The sequence below is a fragment of the Saccostrea cucullata genome, unplaced genomic scaffold (assembly GCF_032062105.1).
Source record: "Saccostrea cucullata isolate Sc308-1 unplaced genomic scaffold, CSIRO_AGI_Scuc_v1 ctg141, whole genome shotgun sequence".
In the NCBI taxonomy this organism is placed as follows: domain Eukaryota; kingdom Metazoa; phylum Mollusca; class Bivalvia; order Ostreida; family Ostreidae; genus Saccostrea; species Saccostrea cuccullata.
This window is the reverse complement of record NW_026940735.1, coordinates 569086-591157: the sequence shown is the minus strand read 5'-3', so window position 1 is coordinate 591157 and position 22072 is coordinate 569086. Positions and strand designations below refer to the sequence as shown.

The 22072-nt window shown below is 34.1% G+C and overlaps 3 protein-coding genes across 5 annotated transcripts; all 3 read left to right on the top strand.

Moving 5' to 3' along the window:
• The first annotated feature begins 1401 nt into the window (after window positions 1-1401).
• Window positions 1402-9020, top strand: LOC134256110 (SLAIN motif-containing protein 2-like). Of its 3 annotated transcripts, none has more exons than XM_062738719.1 (9): window positions 1402-1803; window positions 2113-2258; window positions 3330-3470; window positions 3776-3922; window positions 4033-4071; window positions 4566-4685; window positions 5791-5883; window positions 6657-6987; window positions 7245-9020. In XM_062738719.1, the coding sequence occupies exons 1-9, from the start codon at window positions 1508-1510 to the stop codon at window positions 7324-7326; spliced, it is 1395 nt and encodes a 464-aa protein (XP_062594703.1). In that variant the 5' UTR covers window positions 1402-1507; the 3' UTR covers window positions 7327-9020. The 3 variants fall into 3 exon arrangements, with proteins under 3 accessions (XP_062594703.1, XP_062594704.1, XP_062594701.1); XM_062738717.1 differs by having other exon boundaries at window positions 1403-1803; window positions 4566-4691; XM_062738720.1 differs by lacking the exon at window positions 4566-4685.
• A 4303-nt stretch (window positions 9021-13323) lies between these two features.
• On the top strand, window positions 13324-16515 carry LOC134256111 (ficolin-1-like). Its single transcript, XM_062738721.1, has 5 exons — window positions 13324-13636; window positions 13790-13920; window positions 15314-15410; window positions 15604-15768; window positions 16249-16515. The coding sequence occupies exons 1-5, from the start codon at window positions 13453-13455 to the stop codon at window positions 16500-16502; spliced, it is 831 nt and encodes a 276-aa protein (XP_062594705.1). The 5' UTR covers window positions 13324-13452; the 3' UTR covers window positions 16503-16515.
• A 1455-nt stretch (window positions 16516-17970) lies between these two features.
• LOC134256098 (putative protein tag-278) lies at window positions 17971-21133 on the top strand. The gene is made up of 6 exons (XM_062738703.1): window positions 17971-18243; window positions 18330-18452; window positions 19339-19658; window positions 19850-20051; window positions 20476-20643; window positions 20732-21133. Exons 1-6 carry the CDS (start codon window positions 18064-18066, stop codon window positions 21002-21004), a joined length of 1266 nt encoding a protein of 421 aa, XP_062594687.1. The 5' UTR covers window positions 17971-18063; the 3' UTR covers window positions 21005-21133.
• The last annotated feature ends 939 nt before the right edge of the window (window positions 21134-22072 follow it).

Below are 22072 nucleotides of genomic sequence, written 5' to 3'. Positions count from 1 at the left end.
TATTTCTTTTTTCAAAAGGGGGGGGGGGGCTTCATTAGCTAAAACAAACTTTAATAGTAGTGCATCTTTTTTTTAATTGCACCATCCATTTAATTTTGGCCACAGTAGGATGTATACTCTATTTACTTGGGATATGAATTACTCGGACTAAATACTTCAATCTCGTAATATAGATCTATCTATCTAATTCACATTCGAGTTGAGATCTAACGTTAACGTTTACGGTTATATATTCAAGACAGGCGCGTAGCTGCCTATACGCAAGTACGCAGGTGCGTACACATCATTTTCCAAAAAAGAAAGAAAGAAAAAAGAGGGATAAAAGAAAAGAAGGAAAAAAAGAAAGAGAGATATTTATTCGGGGAAAAAGAGGCACTACTCGTGTTTCAAATTAATTTGCGTCTTATTGTTTCGATTCAAATTTTTTTTAGTGTTTCTGCACATTCAAATTTAGTCCTTTATAAAATCAATGCCAAAAACATCTTTCAGCATTCTTAAGGAAAAAAATATTGTACCAAAATGTTCAACTGTTAATCCGCGTAATTCTGATTATCAGGACAAATATTTGATGAAGGAAAGTGATCTAAGGGACTTTGATCGAAAGAAAAAGTTACAAAGGTCTTGGACGACTATACAAGATTTTTAATTTCCGTAGAGGTAATGAATAAATGTCGTTAAACAATTTAAATTATGATGAACAAAATGAATAATAATATAGCTTCTTTTACTGATGTTACCAATTTAAAGAATTATATCATAATTGAAGCATTCTCGAATCGTTTCAGCTATCAAATATGAAGATAATCAAAAGACAACAACACCCCCTTTATATTTTGAAATATTTAAACTCCAGTGATAATGATATTGAAATTACTACTCTGTTTTATCTTGATACACATCAATTGACTTGGAAACTTTTTTCCAATACCAATTTATGCGTAAATTAATTTGATAAATTATCGTTCTCTTCCCGAAGTATCAATGGAAGCAGTATAACTTAACTAAGTGTTTGCTCGAGAAAAGTGATATTATCGTGATTTCTTTTGCGAGAAAATGACTGAAAAATTTCGTACAATCCAGGAGCTTCCGTGGGCTTCGCCCCATGGGCCCCCACCAGGGCTTCGCCCTGGACCCACTGGGGGCCTCAGGGCGGCCCCCAGACCCCCGGCCGTTTTCTGCGTACACTTCATTTCCATGCTGGCTACGCGCCTGCAAGAACTAAATCTGGAAGTGTTTATCGATCCCAGTGCATTTGTAATTACTATGGAATCGTGTTGCTTCAAATTCTAAGAATTATTCTTTGAGTTTAAGGCCGAAAATTTAAGTCATCATCGAAGTACAAGTTGGATTTCAAATTTCTCCCGCGGGGGACCTCATTCTACGGAAGTCCAAAGGGATGTGAATTACGCATGCGTTAAAATTATCAAAATGGCCGCTTAAAAAATGTCAACAAGGGATTGAAGGGAGCGACATGCTGTGTTTCTTGCTTGTTTCAGTAACATAATTAATGAAAATGGATGCGACTGATACTATTATTGATCCTCATGCAGAAGTTAAAAAGCTTCAAGACTTAGTTAAGAAATTAGAGAAACAAAATGAGTTCTTGAGGGGTCGACAAAAAATACAGCTCGAGTCACTACAGAATGGTGAAACAGAACCAGGAAAACTGACTACAAATCATAACAATAATTTACCAGATAATAATGATAAAACGTGGAGTAAAAATACAGGTGGAGGGTCTCTTGAAGATATAGACGTACTGGACGTAGATGGCCTTTCAATACGAGATGACGAGGACTCATGGTGTGTTCACAAATATGATCAATAGATTCTTTATTGATGATCAATGGACTCTTTTCTAAAGATTTTATCAATTTTTTAAGGAGATGTGAATGAAAAGGAGAGTATCTCTTCTCTCTCCATCACCCCTATCCCTTGCCTTTGTTTTCCCACCCTATTACTACTTATTTTTTGAGCTCCTTTTTTCTGATAGACTGGATCAATTCAAAAGGACTAGATTGGTTCTTTTATCATGTTTTTATTATTTATTGATTATTTGAAAAGATGCCATTTTGTACAGTGTACCAACATATTTACATTCAATCTCTGCAGGTTATACACGTCTCCTAAACCTCCTACACCTCAGCAGAACCGAGTTAGTCCGTATAAATGGGTTAGACAAGATTTTGACCATCCTAGTCCGGAAGTTAAATCAGTGAAGAAATCTCTATTAAATAAACTTGATGAAGCAGCGAGAAGTAAGTGGGGTGATGTTGAGTATAAACTGAATTTTACACCATATACTCAACTGCAGGCATGGGATAATCATACTCGAGTAAATGTTATCAATTGTAATGATAACTTTTTTCAAGTAATCGACAGTAATCTGATTAATCTGAAAGAGATTTTCAATTACTTGTAATTGTTATTTAATCGATTACAGCTAAAATTCCCAAAGTAATTATAATAACTTTTTCAGTTACTTTCAATTACTTTATATATACATTATACATACACATCTACTTTATACATAAATGCTATTTAATAGAATCATTTCCAGTCAGTCAAACATAAATACACATGTACAAACCACCCAGTGATTTCCCAACTTTTATAATCATAACTTAAGTAATGTTCCCAATAAAATTTGCAATATAGACATACTGGTCTAGTCTTTTTCATATTTTAGATGTTGATAAACTTTGTCTTCTAACAGAAAATAATATGTAGCAAAAATAGAATTGAGAGCTTTTTATATAATTACAAATTATCTGAAATATAACCTAGCTACATCGTACTTAACTAGCAAGGACCTAACAGAAAAATAAGAGGAAAATACTTTTCATATCTAAGTTATCGATTACAGGACAAAACTGAGTTTAATGGATTATTAATTGAGTACACAAAATTCCTCTGAATAATCAATTATTAATCGATTACATTTTTCTGTAATCTTGCCAATGCCAGCTTAACAGTACAATATATTTGTGTGTTACTCATGATATATTTCTTTTTAAAAAAACACGCACATTTTCATAAATTTTACAGGAATGAAATAATTACAGAATATGATTGATCATCATTTATTCACTGCAAACTGAGCTTTAACAATTGAATAAACTGAAGTAGTACTGAAGTTGACTTTGTTCTTTGACATGTTTGAGAGAATTTTCTATTCCAAGCAATTAAATATCATTTATGGTTTATTCAGAACAAATGAATAGGAAGAAGAATTATTGTATTAGATTGATTCAATTTAATATTATATAAATTCTTAGTTTGGTGTAGTTTAGCTCCTTTTTTTGACATCATTGATTTGTTGTTGTCAGTGTCTAGGAGTAGTAGTACCCCGACTTTCGGAATGTACTCCACCCCTACATCCTCTAGACCCAGGATGAGTCAGTCTGCAGAGAGTACCCCAGTGTCTAGTCAGACATCAGCTGTCAGGAAGTCACTCTACTCTAATGCAGGTACACACGCCTTTAACAGGCTCCATATATTTTTTGTGGATCAAATGAAAATAACCTTGTTATGATTTGAAATGGAAGTGTTCTTTCCTTGTACTATTAAATATAGTAAAACTAAGATTTTCAACTAGTTGGTCAAATGCTCATCCTACACAACAGCTGCACAAAAATCAAGATAAAAATGGATTTGAAATTTCGTAATGACAATGCAGCAAGAAAACTGTACACCTCAATGTATTATAATGGTAATGGTGCATGTAAAGTATGTATTTAATGGTGCATATAAAGGCATTTGTTTGGCTTTCTAGGTGGCTCAACTGGGAAAATAAACACTGGAACCTTTACTCGACCAAAGGCAAAAGTAAAAACTGATGAAGGGGATAAGCCGTCAGAAAATTCAGAAAAACACTACGATGTTACAGATATTGAAAATCTGGCAAAACAACAGGAAGAGAGTAAGAATCCTAAGCATAAATCACAGATATAATGAATTTCATTGAGATATAAGGCCAGTCTTATAAATGTATTAAGCAAAAAAATTACCAATGTCTTTTTGTTGTTGTAGGTTTACGACAAAGTATGACACATTCTTCTCCAAGAAGAGGTATACTTTTTTTTCACCCTTTGTATTATTTAAAAATATCTTTCTTTCTGTATTGCTGTGGGTTTTCACTATGATTGAGTGGGAAGCTAATATGTATACTGTTACTGTGTGGTACTGAGTCTTTTTCAATTACATATTTATATGCAATATGGGAGACAGTCTGTTTCAATTTATCAAGAAATTCTTTTTCTTTCCTTTGAGTAAACAATATGTATTTACCAGTAGCAAAGCCAGGAAAGTTAAAATAAATGAATACTCATTTTTAGATTGATCACTACTGCTATTCATTTCAACTACATTATAAAATGTGTTTACAAAAGCATATTTAGACTCCAAATATGTTATCTGTACGTACACAAATTTCACTGCATTGCTTTAGATTAGTAGTCATATTTATTCTTTGCACATACGTACATACCATGTACATCTGTGTTTCTGTCAGTTTTATATATGAGCCTCATATCATCATCCTGATCATTTTCTGTCCTCCACAGTTATTCGCCCTAGACAAATTCCTCAACAAGGAGTGCAAGCTTTAAACAATATAAACAATAATATTGAAGTAGAAAACACGGCCTCCCCGGTAAACTCCAATCGGTCCAGTCCCTCTCGTGGTGAGGGTAAGACTCTGGCATGGTTATCAGGGATTTGTCATCGTTATTCTGCATGTTTATTAACTTTATGTTCTAAAAAATAATTCTATAAATGTATCCAAATTATTTTTTGTTTATTTTGAATTATTTTTGGTTTTGATTTATGTTGTTGAAGGTGCTTGTTGGCAAAAAGTAATTTTTTTTTTTTGGCTTTCCCAAACTGCTACATGTAGTTGGTATATCATGTACATGTATATATACCCAGTATTTGACAAATGTAGTAATTTTATTCACACAGTTACATTTTGTCAGGATGTAAAATTTCTGTCAGACAGCTAGTTTGAGACAGGATTCAGACTGGATCTTTTTCATCAGGACTGACATTTTCAGAAGAAATTTCATGTTAATTTCAGAACATATTATAATTTTCTCAAATTCGGTTGAGAGTGCTCACAAGTGCTTGTCAAATTTTGTGCATCTGATATGATATAGTTAGTTACTAAGTATTTAACAAATATCATTTATTGGTGATGGTGGATTTATGAGATTTACTAAAAAGAGAACATTTTTATATTTCAAGCCTTTTATTATTTGCACATTGCATGTTTGTGGATGCACCAACAAATGCATGAGGTTTCTTCTTTCAGATGTAAATCTGTGATCTGTCTAGATTTAAACCCATCTGATAAACCATTATCATACATTAAGTTATTAAAAAAACTCTGTGAACTAGGAGAAAAGAATGATGTAATTTTTGTGGCATTTTATAGTAGTTTTAATTTTTTTATTTTTATGTTACATCATATTTCATTGTTATTTTTTTTTGGAGAGGGTGTTAAAAACACACTTTTTTAAATAAATATTTACCAACATAATTGATGATCTGAAAGTTCATGTAGAATAATATGTGTAATCTTTTATTTCTAATGAATGATATATTTTTTCTTAAAAAGCAGCACACATATTCATAGTTTATTACAGAAAATCAAAGCATGACTTCATCTACAACAAATTTGAATTCGGAAACAATGTTTTGTTATTTCTAAAAAAAAAAAAAAGGAGTCATAATGAATTTTTATTTGTTTTGTATTATTTACTCCTAAAACAAGACTGTGATATTTATCAGGTGATAGGAGGAATAGCCAGAACAGTATTGGATCTGATGTCAGTAGTCCTCCAGACAGTCCTTATAGCAGCCAGTACCTCAACCAGCCCCAAGGTAAGCTTACATAGTACAAATAACATAATAATACAGTACCTTAACCAGCCCCAAGGTACAGTATACATAGTACAAATAACATAATAATACAGTACCTCAGCCAGCCCCAAGGTACAGTATACATAGTACAAATTACATAATAATACAGTACCTTAACCAGCCCCAAGGTACAGCTTACATTATACAAATAACAAAGTAATACAGTACCTCAACCAGCCTCAAGGTACAGCTTACATAGTGCAGATAACATAATAATACAGTACCTCAGCCAGCCCCAAGGTACAGTATACATAGTACAAATTACATAATAATACAGTACCTTAACCAGCCCCAAGGTACAGCTTACATTATACAAATAACAAAGTAATACAGTACCTCAGCCAACCCCAAGGTACAGCTTACATAGTGCAGATAACATAATAATACAGTACCTCAGCCAGCCCCAAGGTACAGTATACATAGTACAAATTACATAATAATACAGTACCTTAACCAGCCCCAAGGTACAGCTTACATAAGTGCAGATAACAATAATACAGTACCTCAACCAGCCCCAGGGTACAGCTTACATAATATAACAAAATAATACAGTGCCTCAACCAGCCCCAAGGTACAGCTTACATCATACAAATAACAAAGTAATCTCTCAACTCAGTTCATGTACTTATCCTTTATTTTCAAGATTTCTCAAGATTATACAGTCCCACTGAGCATATACATGTATTTTGTGTAAACATAATGCCCTTGAAATTGTATTTTGCATGCTATTCCAGAGAATACCAACCTCCGTAGAAGCTTACCAAATGTTTCTCAGAGACTGACACAACCCCAGGGTCACCATGCCAGCGACCCTTACCTAGACAACTACTCCTCAGGGGGCAGTGACGATTATGATGTAGGCCCTACACCAGCCCAACAAAGACAGATATCTCGACTTCAGCCTCCAATGAGGCCAACTTCCCCGAACGTGTCTGGGTTACGGCAGCCTAGCACCCCCATCCAGCGGGGGCTGTCCCCTCAGAGGACTGGTCTTCCACAACCAATGCGGCGGTCCATTCCTCGGCCGGACTCCGCCGTCAAGTCCAGCATACCCTCACCAAGAAGGTTAGTCTTGTCTGCCATCAGTTTAAAAGAAAAAAAATGTGATAATCAAGTTTCTTGAATATTGAATATGCCTTATTTAAAGTACATATGCAGGCATACAGTATGTTAAGGGGAAAAGGTGAGGGGGGAAGGGGTTAGGCTGAGAAGGTATATGTGCAGTATTTACTGACTATTCAAAAGTATGTGTTTCTGCACTGGTGAACACAATATAATTATGAAGAAATTTTTCCACTATGTATTCATTCCTTTCTTTGTAGGTCTGCCCTTCCTTCACCTCGTCGATCAAATCAGTACAGAGCTCCAGATAGTGATGACAGCTGGAAAGAGGGCTGTTTTTAATGGCAAAATACATATATATCTTTTCCTGTTTCTTGTTCTATCTGTGATTCGGAGGCTTAAGTTATTGATTTTTGTGAAGAAGACATTTTGTGACTGGTCACAGCTTTTGTGACATGCAGGAGAGTTTTAAAAGAAGAGGTGGACCGCTCATTTGTCTCAAGAAAAGTTTAGACATGGATTTTACTGATATTAAGTTGATCTCTGTCTGACAGAGCTGTTAGAAGGTTGAAATCCTTATATTGTACTTAATATAAATGTATTCTGATCTAACATGTCAATTCCATTAATCGCTTTAATCAGTTTGTGGTTGTTTGTTGCTGCTATTTTTGTCACTGGGAGGGAGAAATGTGTATCTGTGAGATCTCATTTATATGTAATATGAAGACTATCATTGTTGGTGAACTAAGATGGTTTTGGTGCCTGTTGAATATTCTGTGATAATATGAACAGTTTTTTTAAAAGCATGAACATATTTTTTTTTTTCAACAAGGCATCATATTGATTTACAGTGTATTTGAGATGCAGGTTTTATTTTTTACTGTATTTCCTTTGGTGCATTTGGTTTTAATTTTCAACCCCTCTGTTGAAGGTTATTTTCAAAACTTTGTACCAATGTAAAATGTTTTTTTTTTTTATTATATATTCAAAATCTTATTTCAATAATTGTGAAGATTCAGTGTTTTTCTCTTCATTTTTATATATTATAATAGGCTAGGGAACAAAATATTTGTGGGCCTTACTACAATTACATGTGTGCATATGAAATTTTGATTTCTATGTGGCATTTATATAAATTGAAATGGCCAATTTGGCTGGTGGTTGGACTTACGGAAAACATGGAAGATTTTGAGGTTTGTTAATTAACTGCATTAGGAAAAGTCCTAGAACTTTCAAGACCATTAATGGCTACAAGTATTTTGATGTACAATTTTTTTGTCAGAAAATAATCTGACACATGAACAATACAGTTGAAATGCATATTAAACTTGTACTTCCTGAAAGAACAAATTTCTAGGATTTTATTGAACAATTGTTCATCTTATTATAAATAGATATTTATTTTTTAATTGCTCAGACTGAATGTATTAATTTAAGGAGATCACAAACATTAGAGGAAAGTTACACATATTTATCCATAGCCTAGTCAATGTGGAGCATTTTTAAATTGTACATGTACATTAATACATGAACCTTGTGTAAACATAGAGAGACATTGAAGAGAGATGTTCACTTTTATATCAGTCACCATCACTGTGTCAGTTTACATATACATCCTTATTTATGAGTTGTCATTATTTTAACACCTTAATTTTATTTATTCTATAGTTCACCCACACAAATGTATCTACAAAAATACATTTACATCCATATCTGTTAGAGGGATTATTTGATCAAAGGTAAATACTACAGAAAAGAAATATATCAATATCAGAGCACAGTGTTTCCTTTTAAAAAAGATAATTTCAGGTGTTTTAGAGGGCTTATTTTGTATCAAAATCATTTGAATGAATTTTGCCTTTTATAAAGCTGAATGCAATCTGGTGAAGTATGGGAGTTTGGTCTTGGTTGTTTGTACTTGCAATGCAAGTTTGTCATGTTATGATTGCTTTTAATATATAATTTATTTTGTGTCATTTCAAAAAATGCAATAGCTTCATTCCAGCTGGAAAGTGAATAGAAATAAATGAAATGAGAAACTAGTTCTAATTGTAACGGGGACCGTTACAGATGTTCCCCAAACGCTCCCCAACTCCCTTTTTGTGCAAATTTCCTTTAAAACTTTTTTCAATATGCTTAGTATCGCAGGATTTCATAAAAGAATTTTAAAAACTACAATGATATTACCTTTTTGTCATCTAACGCATTGTTCGCAAACGCACGTGCATGCACATGCAACGTGATCATGACATGTTGTCTAAACCAGTAACATATCTTTATATTCCAGAAATCAATAAGAAGTCATAAAAATATAAATGTTACCGTTTTTCAAACATATTGTTCATTTTACGCATTGCGTGTGCGCATGTGCATGCAAGCACGTCCTTGCATTCAATTTTGATAGCAATATCATGTAGGAATCCATAATAGCTATTCATATTCTAAACTTCATCCTGTTTTGTTGAGAAACAAGAAAGATATTGGCATGTAAAGTTTCACCCAATCAGATTGCAGCACACGTGGATTTACGTGCTTTCATGATAATTCTTATATATCATGCTGTAGATCTTCATAATATGTGACTAAGTTCAAAATTTCAGAAGATTATGACGTAAAACAAGAAAGATATTGAGACTTTAGTTTCAGCCAATCAGAGCAAAGCGCACATGCATGCGCGTAAGATCTTGCAATTTTGACCATATCATCTTGTCCATACTACTACTTTATTCATGCATTGCGAGTTTCAAAAAATTCCAATAAGAAATATAAAAGTTACGGCTTCATCCATTATCTTGGTAATTTCACATGTTGCACGAGCGCGCTCTTGCCAGCACACGCGCATGTACGTGCTTTCATGAAAATTACTATATATCATGCTGTAGATCTTCATAATGTGTGATTAATTTCAAAATTTCAAAGGATTATGACGAAAAAAAGAAAGATATTGAGACTTTAGTTTCAGCCAATCAGAGCGAAGCGCACGTGCATGCGCGTGAGATCTTGCTATTTTGACCATGTCAACACGTTTATACTATTAATATATACTTATATTATGAGTATGAAAGCATATAATCAAAAAATAGAAAAGTTACGGCTGTATCTATTATTTTGGTCATTTCACACGTTGCACGTGCGCGCTCTTGCAAGCACGTGCGCGCAAAATGACCTTTGTTCGGCAAATCTACATAACATGCCTACTGACCCTAAAAAGGTTTTACCTAAGTCGGACGTGTAGTTTACAAGATCATTCGCGGAAAAGATTTTCCCAGGAAGAAGAAAAATAATAATAATAATAACTAGTGCTAATTGTAACGGGAACCGTTACAGATGTTCCCCAAACGCTCCCCAACTCCCTTTTGGTGCCATATTCCATGTAAGCCTTATAAAATAAGACATCTGTGCATTTTTGACTTTAAAAACGTTTTCCATGAAGGATACCAATTATATTCAAATTTTAACATTGCACGCGTGCGCATGTGAATGAACGTATGCAATGATCATATCATCTTGTCTACACTTTCTATATATTTAAATATACTATATATAAAAGCATCTAGTCCAAAAGTATTAAAAAAAAACACTCATGAAAGTATATTTTTAGTTTCACTCGTTCCAAATGCACGCATGTGCGTGCACGTGCATGACGACCATACCTTATTGTAGGAGGGCCTTATATCTATCTAGACTCTAAATCCCATCCTGTTTGGTTGAAAAACAAGGGAGTTATAGCCATTTTAAGTTTCAGCCAATCAGATTGCAGCGCACTTGCATGCGCGTAATTTCTTGAAATTTGTTGTATATCATAGTGCAGGATATCCTAATTTATGACTATGTTTTAAATTTCAAAGCATTTCGTCAAAAAGCAAAGGAGATATAGCCATTTAAAGTTTCAGCCAATCAAATTGCAGCACATGTCCACGCGCATGATTTCTTGAATTTTTTTGTATATCATATAGTAGGATATTCTAATGCATGACTATGTTTTAAATTTCAAAGCATTTCGTCAAAAAACAAAGGAGATATAGCCACTGAAAGTTTCAGCCAATCAGATCAAAGCGCACGTGCATGCGCGTGTTTTCATGAAAATTTGTATGTATCAAATTGTAGCATATCCTAAGGCATGACTATATTCAAAATTTCAAAGCATTTCGTCAAAAAACATAAGAGATATTGAGATTTTTGTTTCAGCCAATCAGAGCGAAGTGCACGTGCATGCGCGTGAGTTCTTGCTAATTTGACATTGTCATATTATCTACACTATCAATATATTCTTATATAATGAGTTTCAAGACATTTCATTAAAAAATATAAAAGTTGTGACTATTTTAAGAATATCTGTCATTTCACTCATTTCACGCGCCCGCACGTGCAGGCGTATGCGCGCAAAATGACCTTCGTTCCGCACACCTACACTACACACCTATTAACCCTAAAAAGGTTTTAGCTCAGTTGGGTGAACAGTTTCTGAGAACACTCGCGGACAAAAAAGTACCGGAGAACAAATAAGAAAAAAAATAATAATAACTAGTGCTAATTGTAACGGGAACCGTTACAGATGTTCCCCAAACGCTCCCCAACTCCCTTTTAGTGCCATATTACCTGTAATATACTATATATGAAATTATTCAGTCCAAAAGTATTAAAAATCACTCATTCAAGTGTATTTCTAATTTCATTCGTTCCAAATGCACGCACGTGCGTGCACGTGCATGATGATCATATCTTCTTGTAGGAGTCCCTCATATTTATCTATGTTCTGAATCCCATCCTGTTTGGTTGAAAAACAAGGGAGTTAAAGCCATTTCAAGTTTCAGCCAATCAGATTGCAGCACACGTGCATGTGCGTGATTTCATGAATTTTTCTATATCGCCTTGTAGGATATCCTAATGAATGACTATGTTTTAAATTTCAAAGCATTTCGTCAGAAAACAAAGGAGATATAGTCATTTAAAGTTTCAGCCAATCAGATCGCAGCACACGTGCATGCGCGTAATTTCTTGAAATTTTTTGTATATCATATTGCAGGACATCCTAATGTATGACTATGTTTTAAATTTCAAGGCATTTCGTCAAAAAACAAAGGCGATATAGTCATTTAAAGTTTCAGCCAATCAGATTGCAGCACACGTGTATGCGCGTGATTTCATGAATTTTTTTCTATATCTTCTTGTAAGATATTCTCATTCATGACTATATTTTAAATTTCAAAGCATTTCGTCAAAAAACAGAGAAGATACTGAGATTTTAGTTTTAGCCAATCAGAGCGAAGCGCACGCGCATGCGCGTGAGTTTGTGCTAATTTGACAGTGTCACATTATCTACACTATTAATATATCTTTATATAATGAGTTTCAAATCATTTCATTGAAAAATGTAAAAGTTATAGCTATATTACGTATATAAGTCATTTCACGAGTTGCACGCGCACGCACGTGCATGCGTATGCGCGCAAAATGACCTTCGTTCCGCACACCTACACTACACACCCATTAACCCTAAAAAGGTTTTAGGTCAGTTGAGTGAACAGTTTCTGAGAACACTTCCGGACAAAAAAGTACCGGAGAACAAATAAGAAAAAAAATAATAATAATAATAATAATAAGAAACCGAGTAAAAACAATATGTTCCCAAACTCCGTTTGGGGAACATAATAAGAAACCGAGTAAAAACAATATGTTCCCAAACTCCGTTTGGGGACCATAATAAGAAACAGAGTAAAAACAATATGTTCCCCAACTTCGTTTGGGGAACATAATTATTCATGGGTGTTGTTTTGTTGCAAAAAAATTAGTTAATGAATAAGTTAATGAATTTCACCATGCATCATTGAAAACTTTGCTACCAAGATGTTTGGTCAAGCAATAGATGCAATATAAGACAAATGATGCTCTCTAATATAGAGTAGCCCGGGGGGGGGGGGGGGCTTCAATCGATCCATTAGTAAATTAAATGAATGCATTTCTGGCCATAGGTTGGGGAGGGGGGTATTTTGCGAGTATATAATATACAGATGGGAAGTGGCTTGTCCCCCTTTAGAAATAAATTTTTTAAGGTTGAGGCCAGTGCAAGTATACCGGTATTTTTTGTTTCCGATTCTGTGTGGACCCCTCCTTGAAAAAAAAAAAACTTGGATGTACGCAATTTGCATGGCGCATGCCCCCCCCCTTCCATAATTTTTTTTGAAGATGCCAGTTTATCAAATCGTATCCCTTCTTAGCTTCCTCATATTCACATTGGTCTGTTTTTACCTTTATAATGAAGAATACGCAAATACATGTACGTATACTGCTAGTTTATCTCATACGTGAGACAGGTCAAATTTCTAGTAAAACATCTGCGCTATGTGATAAACCTTCACTATCTGGTCACTTAGAGAGTTTGTGTTTTTAGAGTTTTAAGTTTACCTATATAAGGTCACTGTCATAACCCGGTCTCCAGACACTTAGGAACGCATCTCTTAATTAAAGATGGCGCGGGTGGCACCTCACTTCCTCTGTTTCCTGTGGCTTGTGGCCGTATTTTGGTCATGGACTGCCCAGGGAGCAGCTGAGGACCCCAATCATGCTCTGATAACCCTGATCCAGTCCCTCCAACTCCAGATCACAGAGTTACAAAGAAAGGTGGACCAAGGCTTCTCTGGATCTTGCAAAGGTACATATATATTGATGCCGATTGTTGAATGGTTTTCATAAATTCTTTACTTTTGGACGCAATATCTTAAATTGGTGGAAACGGCATGTAGCATGTAAAACCATCTAGAAAATCAGGTTGAAATGTCTTCTCTTTTTTTTTTTTTACCAAAAGCAAAGCCCAGAGACTGTGCTGATGTATTGTCAAGCGGGAAAAACGTGTCCAAGGTCTACAAGATTTACCCTGGGGACGGCCCTGTCACCCAAGTCTACTGCGACATGGACGACGACGGGGGCGGCTGGACAGTAAGATTTTATCGTGTTTTAAAGGATGTTATTTTTTGTGGTTGAATATGATTTCGCGGAGGACTTGAATTCAAGGATGATTTCTCGATACCAGAAAACAATGAAAATTTACCACATTGATTATCAGTTATTTCATATAATAGTTAAAGGTGCATGTACACAGATTTGAAGTTAAAATTTTCTGTATAATATTACGACTTATATATTTTAATAGCATTTCACACAAAAATATATTAAATTTTTTATTTCATCTAAAGTTATTGAAACTTCTTTTTGGATGGATTTGATTGACACATCCTTGCACTCTCACAAATTTTACTTTTATTCTTAAAACTTAGGAAAAGTGGCAATCTTTTTGTGTATTAATGAAAAAAATATTAAAACTTTAATCCAGAAAAATAATTATATTCAGAAAAAAATGTTAGAAAGCAAAGCCCCTTCAGTATCGTCATTCCGCGCTAAGTGTTGTGTACAGAGTTTAGCAAATTGATCACACCCGTGAAACGTACACAGTTTTTGTAAACAGGACACGAGCTCTGTTATTTTTGATTTTTACGATTCACCGGGTGGGTTCAATAAGTCTGCTCACTACAACTGCACAGACTGACAATATAATGTGTGTATGTTTTGCTTTCGAACATTTCTACTCTGAATTTTCTGGATTATAGTTTTAATATTTTTCATTTATACACAACAAGATTGCCACTTTTCCTAAGTATTAAGAATGAAATTAAAATTTGTGAAAGTGCAAGGATGTGTCAATCAAACCCGTCTAAAAATTTGAAGTTTTAATAACTTTTTGATGAAATAAGATTTTTAGTATATTTTTGTGTGAATTAATTGCTATTAAAATATGTAAGTCGTAATATTACACAGAAAATATTAACTTCAAATCTGTGTCCATGCACCTTTAAAGTCTAAAATTGTAACTTGTGTCGGAATCAAAAAGATGGAAAGGAGGTGGGTTAAAATACCTACATTGGAACAAGCTGTGTTTGTGAAACATTGAATCCCCCACCCCACCCCTCCCTGGTAAGGGAGCTTATGGCAAGGGTTGAAGTTTATAAATGGAAGTCTAACTCTATAAGGTGAAGAGATCCAAAATCTTGTTACCTTCACAATTGAAGGGTCTTGAGTCAATGAATATATATCTGAAATACGAAAGCTCAAATACTTTCAATTTAATCAAATATTTCTTTCTTCTTAGTATTAGTTGATTGATTGAATTTGTTGTTTTACGCCCCATTCAAGAATTTTCCACTCTGGGGCATTCAACAGTTGGGGTTCTTTATATATGTATTTAATGCATTTTATTACAATAAAATTGACCAGTGTTTCTTTTAAGGCACCTAAAACATTTGTGTCATTATGATCAATGCATTACGTTTTGTAGGTTATCCAGCGGAGATTCAATGGTTCGGAGAACTTTTTCAGGAGTTTCGCTGATTACGCTGCGGGGTTTGGTAACAAGACTGGCGAGTACTGGGAAGGTAATGCACATATAGCCTAGAAAAGAAAGTGCAGAGAATCCTTAAAACAATTTGAAGAAAAATTGGTAATATATAGTTATTAATAGAACAGAAGACAATTTACCCCTATACTACTAGTATATAGCTTAAACCCCTGCTTTGTACAGTAGCTAGAATTCTAGCGTTTAATTACGCCTTGTGCACATTCTTGTAGGAAACGAGAACATCCACGCCATTACCTCTCAGTGCAAATACGAGCTCAAAATCATTTTGACGGACTATCAACAGCATACCAAAGTGGCCAAGTATTCTTCATTTTCTGTTGGAGACAAGTCAACAAAGTATGCTTTATCCATAGCTGGTTATTCCGGGGATGCAGGTTAGAACTCAAAATGGAAGATAACACAGAGTTTGACGTCTGATTTCTGATCTGATGAAAATTTTATATTTTGATATTTTTTGAGAGAAAAAGAAGAGCATGCTAGCTCTACTATCAAATAAGGAAAGATACTGACAAATAAGTTGATGGAATATGATGTCAACAGTCTCGTCAACATTTTAGTCTATAGTCGATACAATGATCTTATTAACAAAATAAAATCTTTCAATTAGTCGAATATTGACTGACCTTTTCAATACAAATCGTTGAACCAATATTTTCACAATGAGTTGTCTACCAATGTTCCCGTTTACTCAGTCATGACATTGGGAACACGGCAGGTATGACCGGTCAACAGTCGATGCTCACTCATCTATGGCACCTGAACCCACAGCTTATGTTTATAGAGGTTCTTGTTTACCCTGTTTCAAATTTTTGAATTGTTTTAATGGATTTTTTTTTTTTACATTTATATTTAAGGTGACGGGTTGGTCTTTGACCACAATGGTCACGCCTTTTCAACAGCTGACGCTGACTCGGATAGTGCGCAGTCGCTCAACTGCGCACAGAAGCACAAAGGTGGTTGGTGGTACTCAAATTGCTTCAAGTCCAACTTAAATGGAGTATGGGGAAAAGCAGATGAAACAGGAATTGTGTGGGGACCATTCAAAGATTGGCGGATGTATGCCTTAAAAGAGACCACCATGATGGTTAGGCCTGTGGACTGCGATTAATAATGATACCAAAATAAACCAGTCTTCAAATTATTGATTCTCATATTTGAAGTAATGAAGAAAATCATTGTTTCTTTGATATTGAAGTTTTTATTTAATAAAGGAATTCTTGCTCTGCTAAAAAATTATGAAGTTTTGAGCTTTTTATTATCTATAACTATATAATTATAGTGATGGATATACTACAGTACTATATCATATTATATTATACCATACCATACCTTTGACACGCCAAATTCACAAAAAATGAGTTAAACATAGTTTTACAGTTGATAAACTAGAACCAAATCATTTTGACAGGTCAAGATTGAAAGAAGTAAAAATTAATCTTGAATCTTGTAAATAATATAAAATGTGGACAAGCGGATCTGAAAACACCAGAGGTGGGATCGTCAGACGTCCTGGGGGAGTAAAACATCCCCTGAATTACTCCAGCAGTGAGCCTTCTGTTCTGATCAGGTAATTATATAAACGATGTAAGCTATATTCAAAATCAGTACATGTATAAAATACTGGCCTTAAAACTGGTATGGAACAGGGTTGTATTTACAAAATCATAGAATTTAATAAATGTTAATTTGATTGAGATTACAGAAAGCATCGCAACATCAACTTATTTGTCAGCAAGTTTGCCATGGATTAAATTGATCGTATTTAGAACATACCTGTGTGTACCGAATTAGATACAAACGACATATTCTGGTGAAAGTAAAATCTTTTTCTACAAAAAGGGAGACGCCTGGACTGAAAAAGTTGAAAATATAATTGGTATTTTCTCACAAATTAATAAAATCCAGATACCATGCATATTTCTTATATATATAAATACAAGTTGTTCTGCAATAAAAAACAATCCTATCCCGAAAATTATACGGGAATAATCCAGAAAAATGATAGATCTATACCCTAAATGCAAAATTTGCATAAAAATAAACTATATTCAACAGCTGGTATTTTTTTCGTATATTTTCAAAAATAAAAACCAACATACTATGCACATCTCTGACACACATGTATCTACAATTAATCTGGGAAAAACTTCTTCACTTGAAAACTGTTGGAATTATGTAGCCCTTTTTGAGTGTTCTTCTTACAAAAAAGATTTGCATAAATTCTGCTTTATATATGAATATAACAGCAGGTCGGTTAATTAGTGCCTATCGGAATCCAATCATAGATATACATGTACTTGTTCGTAGGGATAAGAATGATTTTTGTTGGTGATCGAGCACAAGATAAGGATGAGATTTATTTTTACTGAAGAAGCAGTTGTCTTTGAAGTCAAGTGTTAAATTCTGAAGTTATTTGTCAACGTTTTGTACAACTGGTTTCACGCTCGTTGGGCAAGTCTTTAATGAACACACTTGTTAAAATATTTTTTTGTTTTCAAATGCTATCAAGCATGTATTTTAAGGAACAATGAATAATAAGAAAAAAAGATCATTTAAATAAGTTAATTACATTAGCTTCTTCTTGTAAATGAATGTACGTAACATTAAAGCTAGAGTTGTTCTGAAAAGAAATTTACTTCTTTGATTGATTATCACATTACAGAACAGAGATGCTGTCACCAGATGATGCAAGAACGTTTACCAATAAGCTACACAGATTAAAAGGGGATCTTGATTACTTCATTGGAAGAATTGAAGCGCCATACAATGACCCCTCGGAGACAGATAAAAGACGATATTGTTCCGTGATAATCGAGATGATGGAATTTGTTGTCAGGAGGATAGAACATGTAGGTAATACCCGAAATTGGAATACAGTGTATTGGGTCAATATTATGGATAAGATTTAGTAATTAGGATTATAAATTTAATTTAGCTTCCACCAGAAATCAGTCTTCCTGAAACAAAATACAAAACGTGGGATTCCACCATTCAGAATCTCAGAAGAGAGAATGCTAATCTTAAAGAACAACTAAATGAGGAAAAAGAAAAACTCAAGGTATTACTCTTCTATTGTAAAGTGATTTCATACAATAAAACCAATTTGTGTTCTACAATATTCTATTACATTTGTAATTACTGTGCCTAAAGGTAGAAAAATATTATTTTTTTTATGTACATTGTACTTAGTTTTGTAATTTAAACTAGGAGGCTAATTGGCCCCAGTGTTAACTTGGTATACTAAATTGTACCTAGTATTTATCCTCATAAAAATTGAAATATTGAAACTTTAAATAAGTAATAATATGTATGTTTTCAATACTTCTAAACTACAATAGAGTTACGTAATCGGAGACCTATTGCTAATTTGGAAGTCCATTTTTTTCATACAAACTGGTGCTGTCCGTTGTGGTTCGGACTTGCAACACAACACGAGGATGACTGTAAATACACACGAGACTAAAAATTATTCTTTCGCTAAAAGCAGTTCATTTTTTAATGAAAAAATAAATTTACCATACTTACTGATATCGGAAATTAGGTGTACTGTATAATAAGTAATGGATCCCTACTGCATTTGAAAGATCTGAAGACTTTATTCCTAAAATCAAAACCCTTCTACCAATCCATTCTAGTCCCGGGACAAGTACCTTTCAAAACTTAAATCATGCTGTACAAGAAATAGTACATTTTCTAGCATTTTAAGGAAGATTTGAAAGTTATTTACCATTTCAATATCTTTTTGAAAAGAATCAAATTCAACTTTATCTAAAATGTTTTGTTCCAAGTTTGGTCGAAAGGATCCACTGCTTCTAAATAAAAGGGAAAAAATGTTGAAAGACCACTAAAACACACCACCAACAGCCGAACGTTGGGTTTGAATAGCTCACATGCCCCCTTCGCAAATGTGGCAAAATTAAATGCAAATTTCTATATTTTCGCAGAAACTGCGGCATAGTCGATTGGCTGAAGAACATTCCTCAAAAATTGAAGAATTAAAATCGAAAATAAACAGACTGCAAAAAGATCTAGACAAAGAAAAGTCTAACTCTAGAAGAACCATTACACCATTTGGAAACCACAGGAACATGAAGAGAGTGGGCACGTCTCGCGAGGTTTTGGAGGTAGAAAACATACAAGGATATGACGCCAAGGAGCGCGAAGTGGAACTCGAAGCAGAAAATGGAATACTGAAAAGTCAAATTCAAGAATTGAAACATTTCTCTCAAAATCTGGAAACTGAGAGAAAAGCGCTTCTCGATAGGTACATGTCAAATGCAAGGAAATATACAGACAATAGACAAATACAGTGCATAAAAAAACGTCTAGATCAGATCTTAAAAGAGACTAAAGCAATTGCTGAAAAGTTTTTCATCACTTTCACTGATCGCACTACGAGTATTCATGTACCTCTAATGTCCTCTATGAATATAATTTATGTAAGTTTTTTTTCAGGTTGAGTGAGCTCTCTACTACTAAACCTGTAATTAAAAATTCAGCCAAAGAACCTCGTCAAGTGGAGTCTAAAACGTCCTCTTCAGTATCGAGGCGTTACAGCGACCTTTTCTCGAAAGACTGGTCGTCAGCCTACAGAGTTCTGATGACCGTATTGAAAACTGATCGCAAAGTAGCATTTCTACTGCTACAGTGCCTTATAGTAAGAAGCATTTTTTCATCAATAAATTTATTTTTAAATGAATATTTAAACTTGAAGATACTGATATATTATAACGTATACTGTATATATACCTGGCACTGCTATATATAATTACAATCAGAGGGTATGTGATCCAGGCCAGGGCCATAAAACAGGATTAGACGTCGCTTAATTCCCTTCTTGCTTTATGCAAGCCTATATAATAAACACTAGAAGTAGACTGGCATAAAAGGCTTATTCTAATGACATGTATTTGAAAATGCCCAAGGTCATAAGAATTGGAGGTTCAAAATTTATGCCTTGGCCAGAAATTTACAGAAAAGAAATTGTTAAAGTTGCAAAGGGTATCCATGATTTACGATTGCACCCCGTTAAAGTTTTTCTTCGCAAAATAACACCATTTTTGGGGCAAACTTCTTTTTAGAATGCATTTAACATATGCAAAAGCAAAGCAGACCAGCAGCGTCGAAAGCTCCATGAGGAGAATCTCACAGAAGGACTTCTGGACCCCAACCTTATCAAGGACACACCAAGACAGATCATAGAAATGCAGGTGAAAAGCGCACCAGAAACGCTCCCAGAAATTACTCAGGTTCGATTCCATAAAAAACGTTTGTGATGTATGCGAATTGCACTAAAATTTCAAGGGTATTGAACTGATTACATTTTTCTAACTATAGATATGTCGAGACAGAATTTCAAAACTCAGCTCATATCCACCGGAAGTGACTCAGTATGTTGACAGCTGTGCAGAAATCTGTTGGTTTATGGTTATTCAAAATCCACCATTTTCTCTGTCTTGGGAAGCGCCCCCTGGTGAGATGGTTGACACATCTAAGTTTAATTTCTACAGGACGAGCGGAAGATACGTGGATTTTGTCGTGTGGCCAGTTCTTTATGACCAAAACGGAAGCACTGTGATCGCTAAAGGAGTGGTGCAGGGACGAAACTGATGCCTATATAAACATATTCTTTTCTCAATGTTTTGATAGCTATATACATGTATCTATTTCAGTCAGACAATTCTGTGTGACTAGAAGGTCTTTCTTGTAAACAATACTAATTTTCAATCATAAAATACAAAACAAACAATACTTATTTTCAATCATAAAATACAAAACAAACAATACTAATTTTCAATCATAAAATACAAAACAAACAATACTTATTTTCAATCATAAAATACAAAACAAACAATACTAATTTTCAATCATAAAATACAAAACAAACAATACTTATTTTCAATCAGAAAATACAAAACAAACAATACTTATTTTCAATCAGAAAATACAATCATTACTGATATGAAGTAATGCACATATGCATATCAAGTAATGATTTGATTCATCAGGACACGAATAGACCTTTTGTGAATATCCTATACGGAAGTACGGAAGATATTTCCAATTGATTTCTTACTTATCCCAAAGATATAGATACATGTACCATATTTGTCGGTTGTCTCTCTGCTAATTCAAGACTAACTATTTTGCACAGAAGGTGGTAATTTATAATATTATACTTTTATGTAAATTAGTTCAATCTGATTGGTCGAGAAACATTTGTTAAAAAACACTATTACCCGCTGAATAATGAAGCCACGCCCTCCAGCGTAGCAACAGTCAACATTGCTTGACGACGGGTGATATTCAAAAAAAAAAAAAAAGCGACTGCGCAGAATTTATGCGCGCACGGTTCACTGTTATTTGCATTTGTATAAAACATTTAGTATTAATATAATAAATATTGCATGTATTTGAGTGTTACATAGAAAATTTTCACCCCTCGAAAACCATTGTCAACCTTGGCTGCGCCTCGGTTTACAATGGTTTTCTTGGGGTGAAAATTTTCAATGTTACACTCAACTACATGCAATATTTATATATTTATACAAATAACTTGGAAGTCATATTTGTTTCATTAGCATTAAAAGAGAATATACCTGAATATTTACATTCCCAATGTCTTAGTTCAGGAAAAAATTACAAATAGTCAATGTATTTTATTTCTCCATCAATGTA

What these genes read in the sequence shown, in the direction of transcription:
- LOC134256110 (XM_062738717.1), top strand. Translation starts at nt 1,508, where the DNA reads ATGAAAATGGATGCGACTGATACTATTATTGATCCTCATGCAGAAGTT. An exon ending in ACATTCTTCTCCAAGAAGAG is followed by an intron (nt 4,072 to 4,565) that starts GTATACTTTTTT and finishes TGTCCTCCACAG; the next exon opens with TTATTCGCCCTAGACAAATT. An exon ending in GTACCTCAACCAGCCCCAAG is followed by an intron (nt 5,884 to 6,656) that starts GTAAGCTTACAT and finishes ATGCTATTCCAG; the next exon opens with AGAATACCAACCTCCGTAGA.
- LOC134256111 (XM_062738721.1), top strand. Translation starts at nt 13,453, where the DNA reads ATGGCGCGGGTGGCACCTCACTTCCTCTGTTTCCTGTGGCTTGTGGCC. An exon ending in CTTCTCTGGATCTTGCAAAG is followed by an intron (nt 13,637 to 13,789) that starts GTACATATATAT and finishes TTTTACCAAAAG; the next exon opens with CAAAGCCCAGAGACTGTGCT. An exon ending in GACTGGCGAGTACTGGGAAG is followed by an intron (nt 15,411 to 15,603) that starts GTAATGCACATA and finishes ACATTCTTGTAG; the next exon opens with GAAACGAGAACATCCACGCC.
- LOC134256098 (XM_062738703.1), top strand. Translation starts at nt 18,064, where the DNA reads ATGCTGTCACCAGATGATGCAAGAACGTTTACCAATAAGCTACACAGA. An exon ending in TACTGCTACAGTGCCTTATA is followed by an intron (nt 20,052 to 20,475) that starts GTAAGAAGCATT and finishes ACTTCTTTTTAG; the next exon opens with AATGCATTTAACATATGCAA. An exon ending in CGCTCCCAGAAATTACTCAG is followed by an intron (nt 20,644 to 20,731) that starts GTTCGATTCCAT and finishes TTCTAACTATAG; the next exon opens with ATATGTCGAGACAGAATTTC.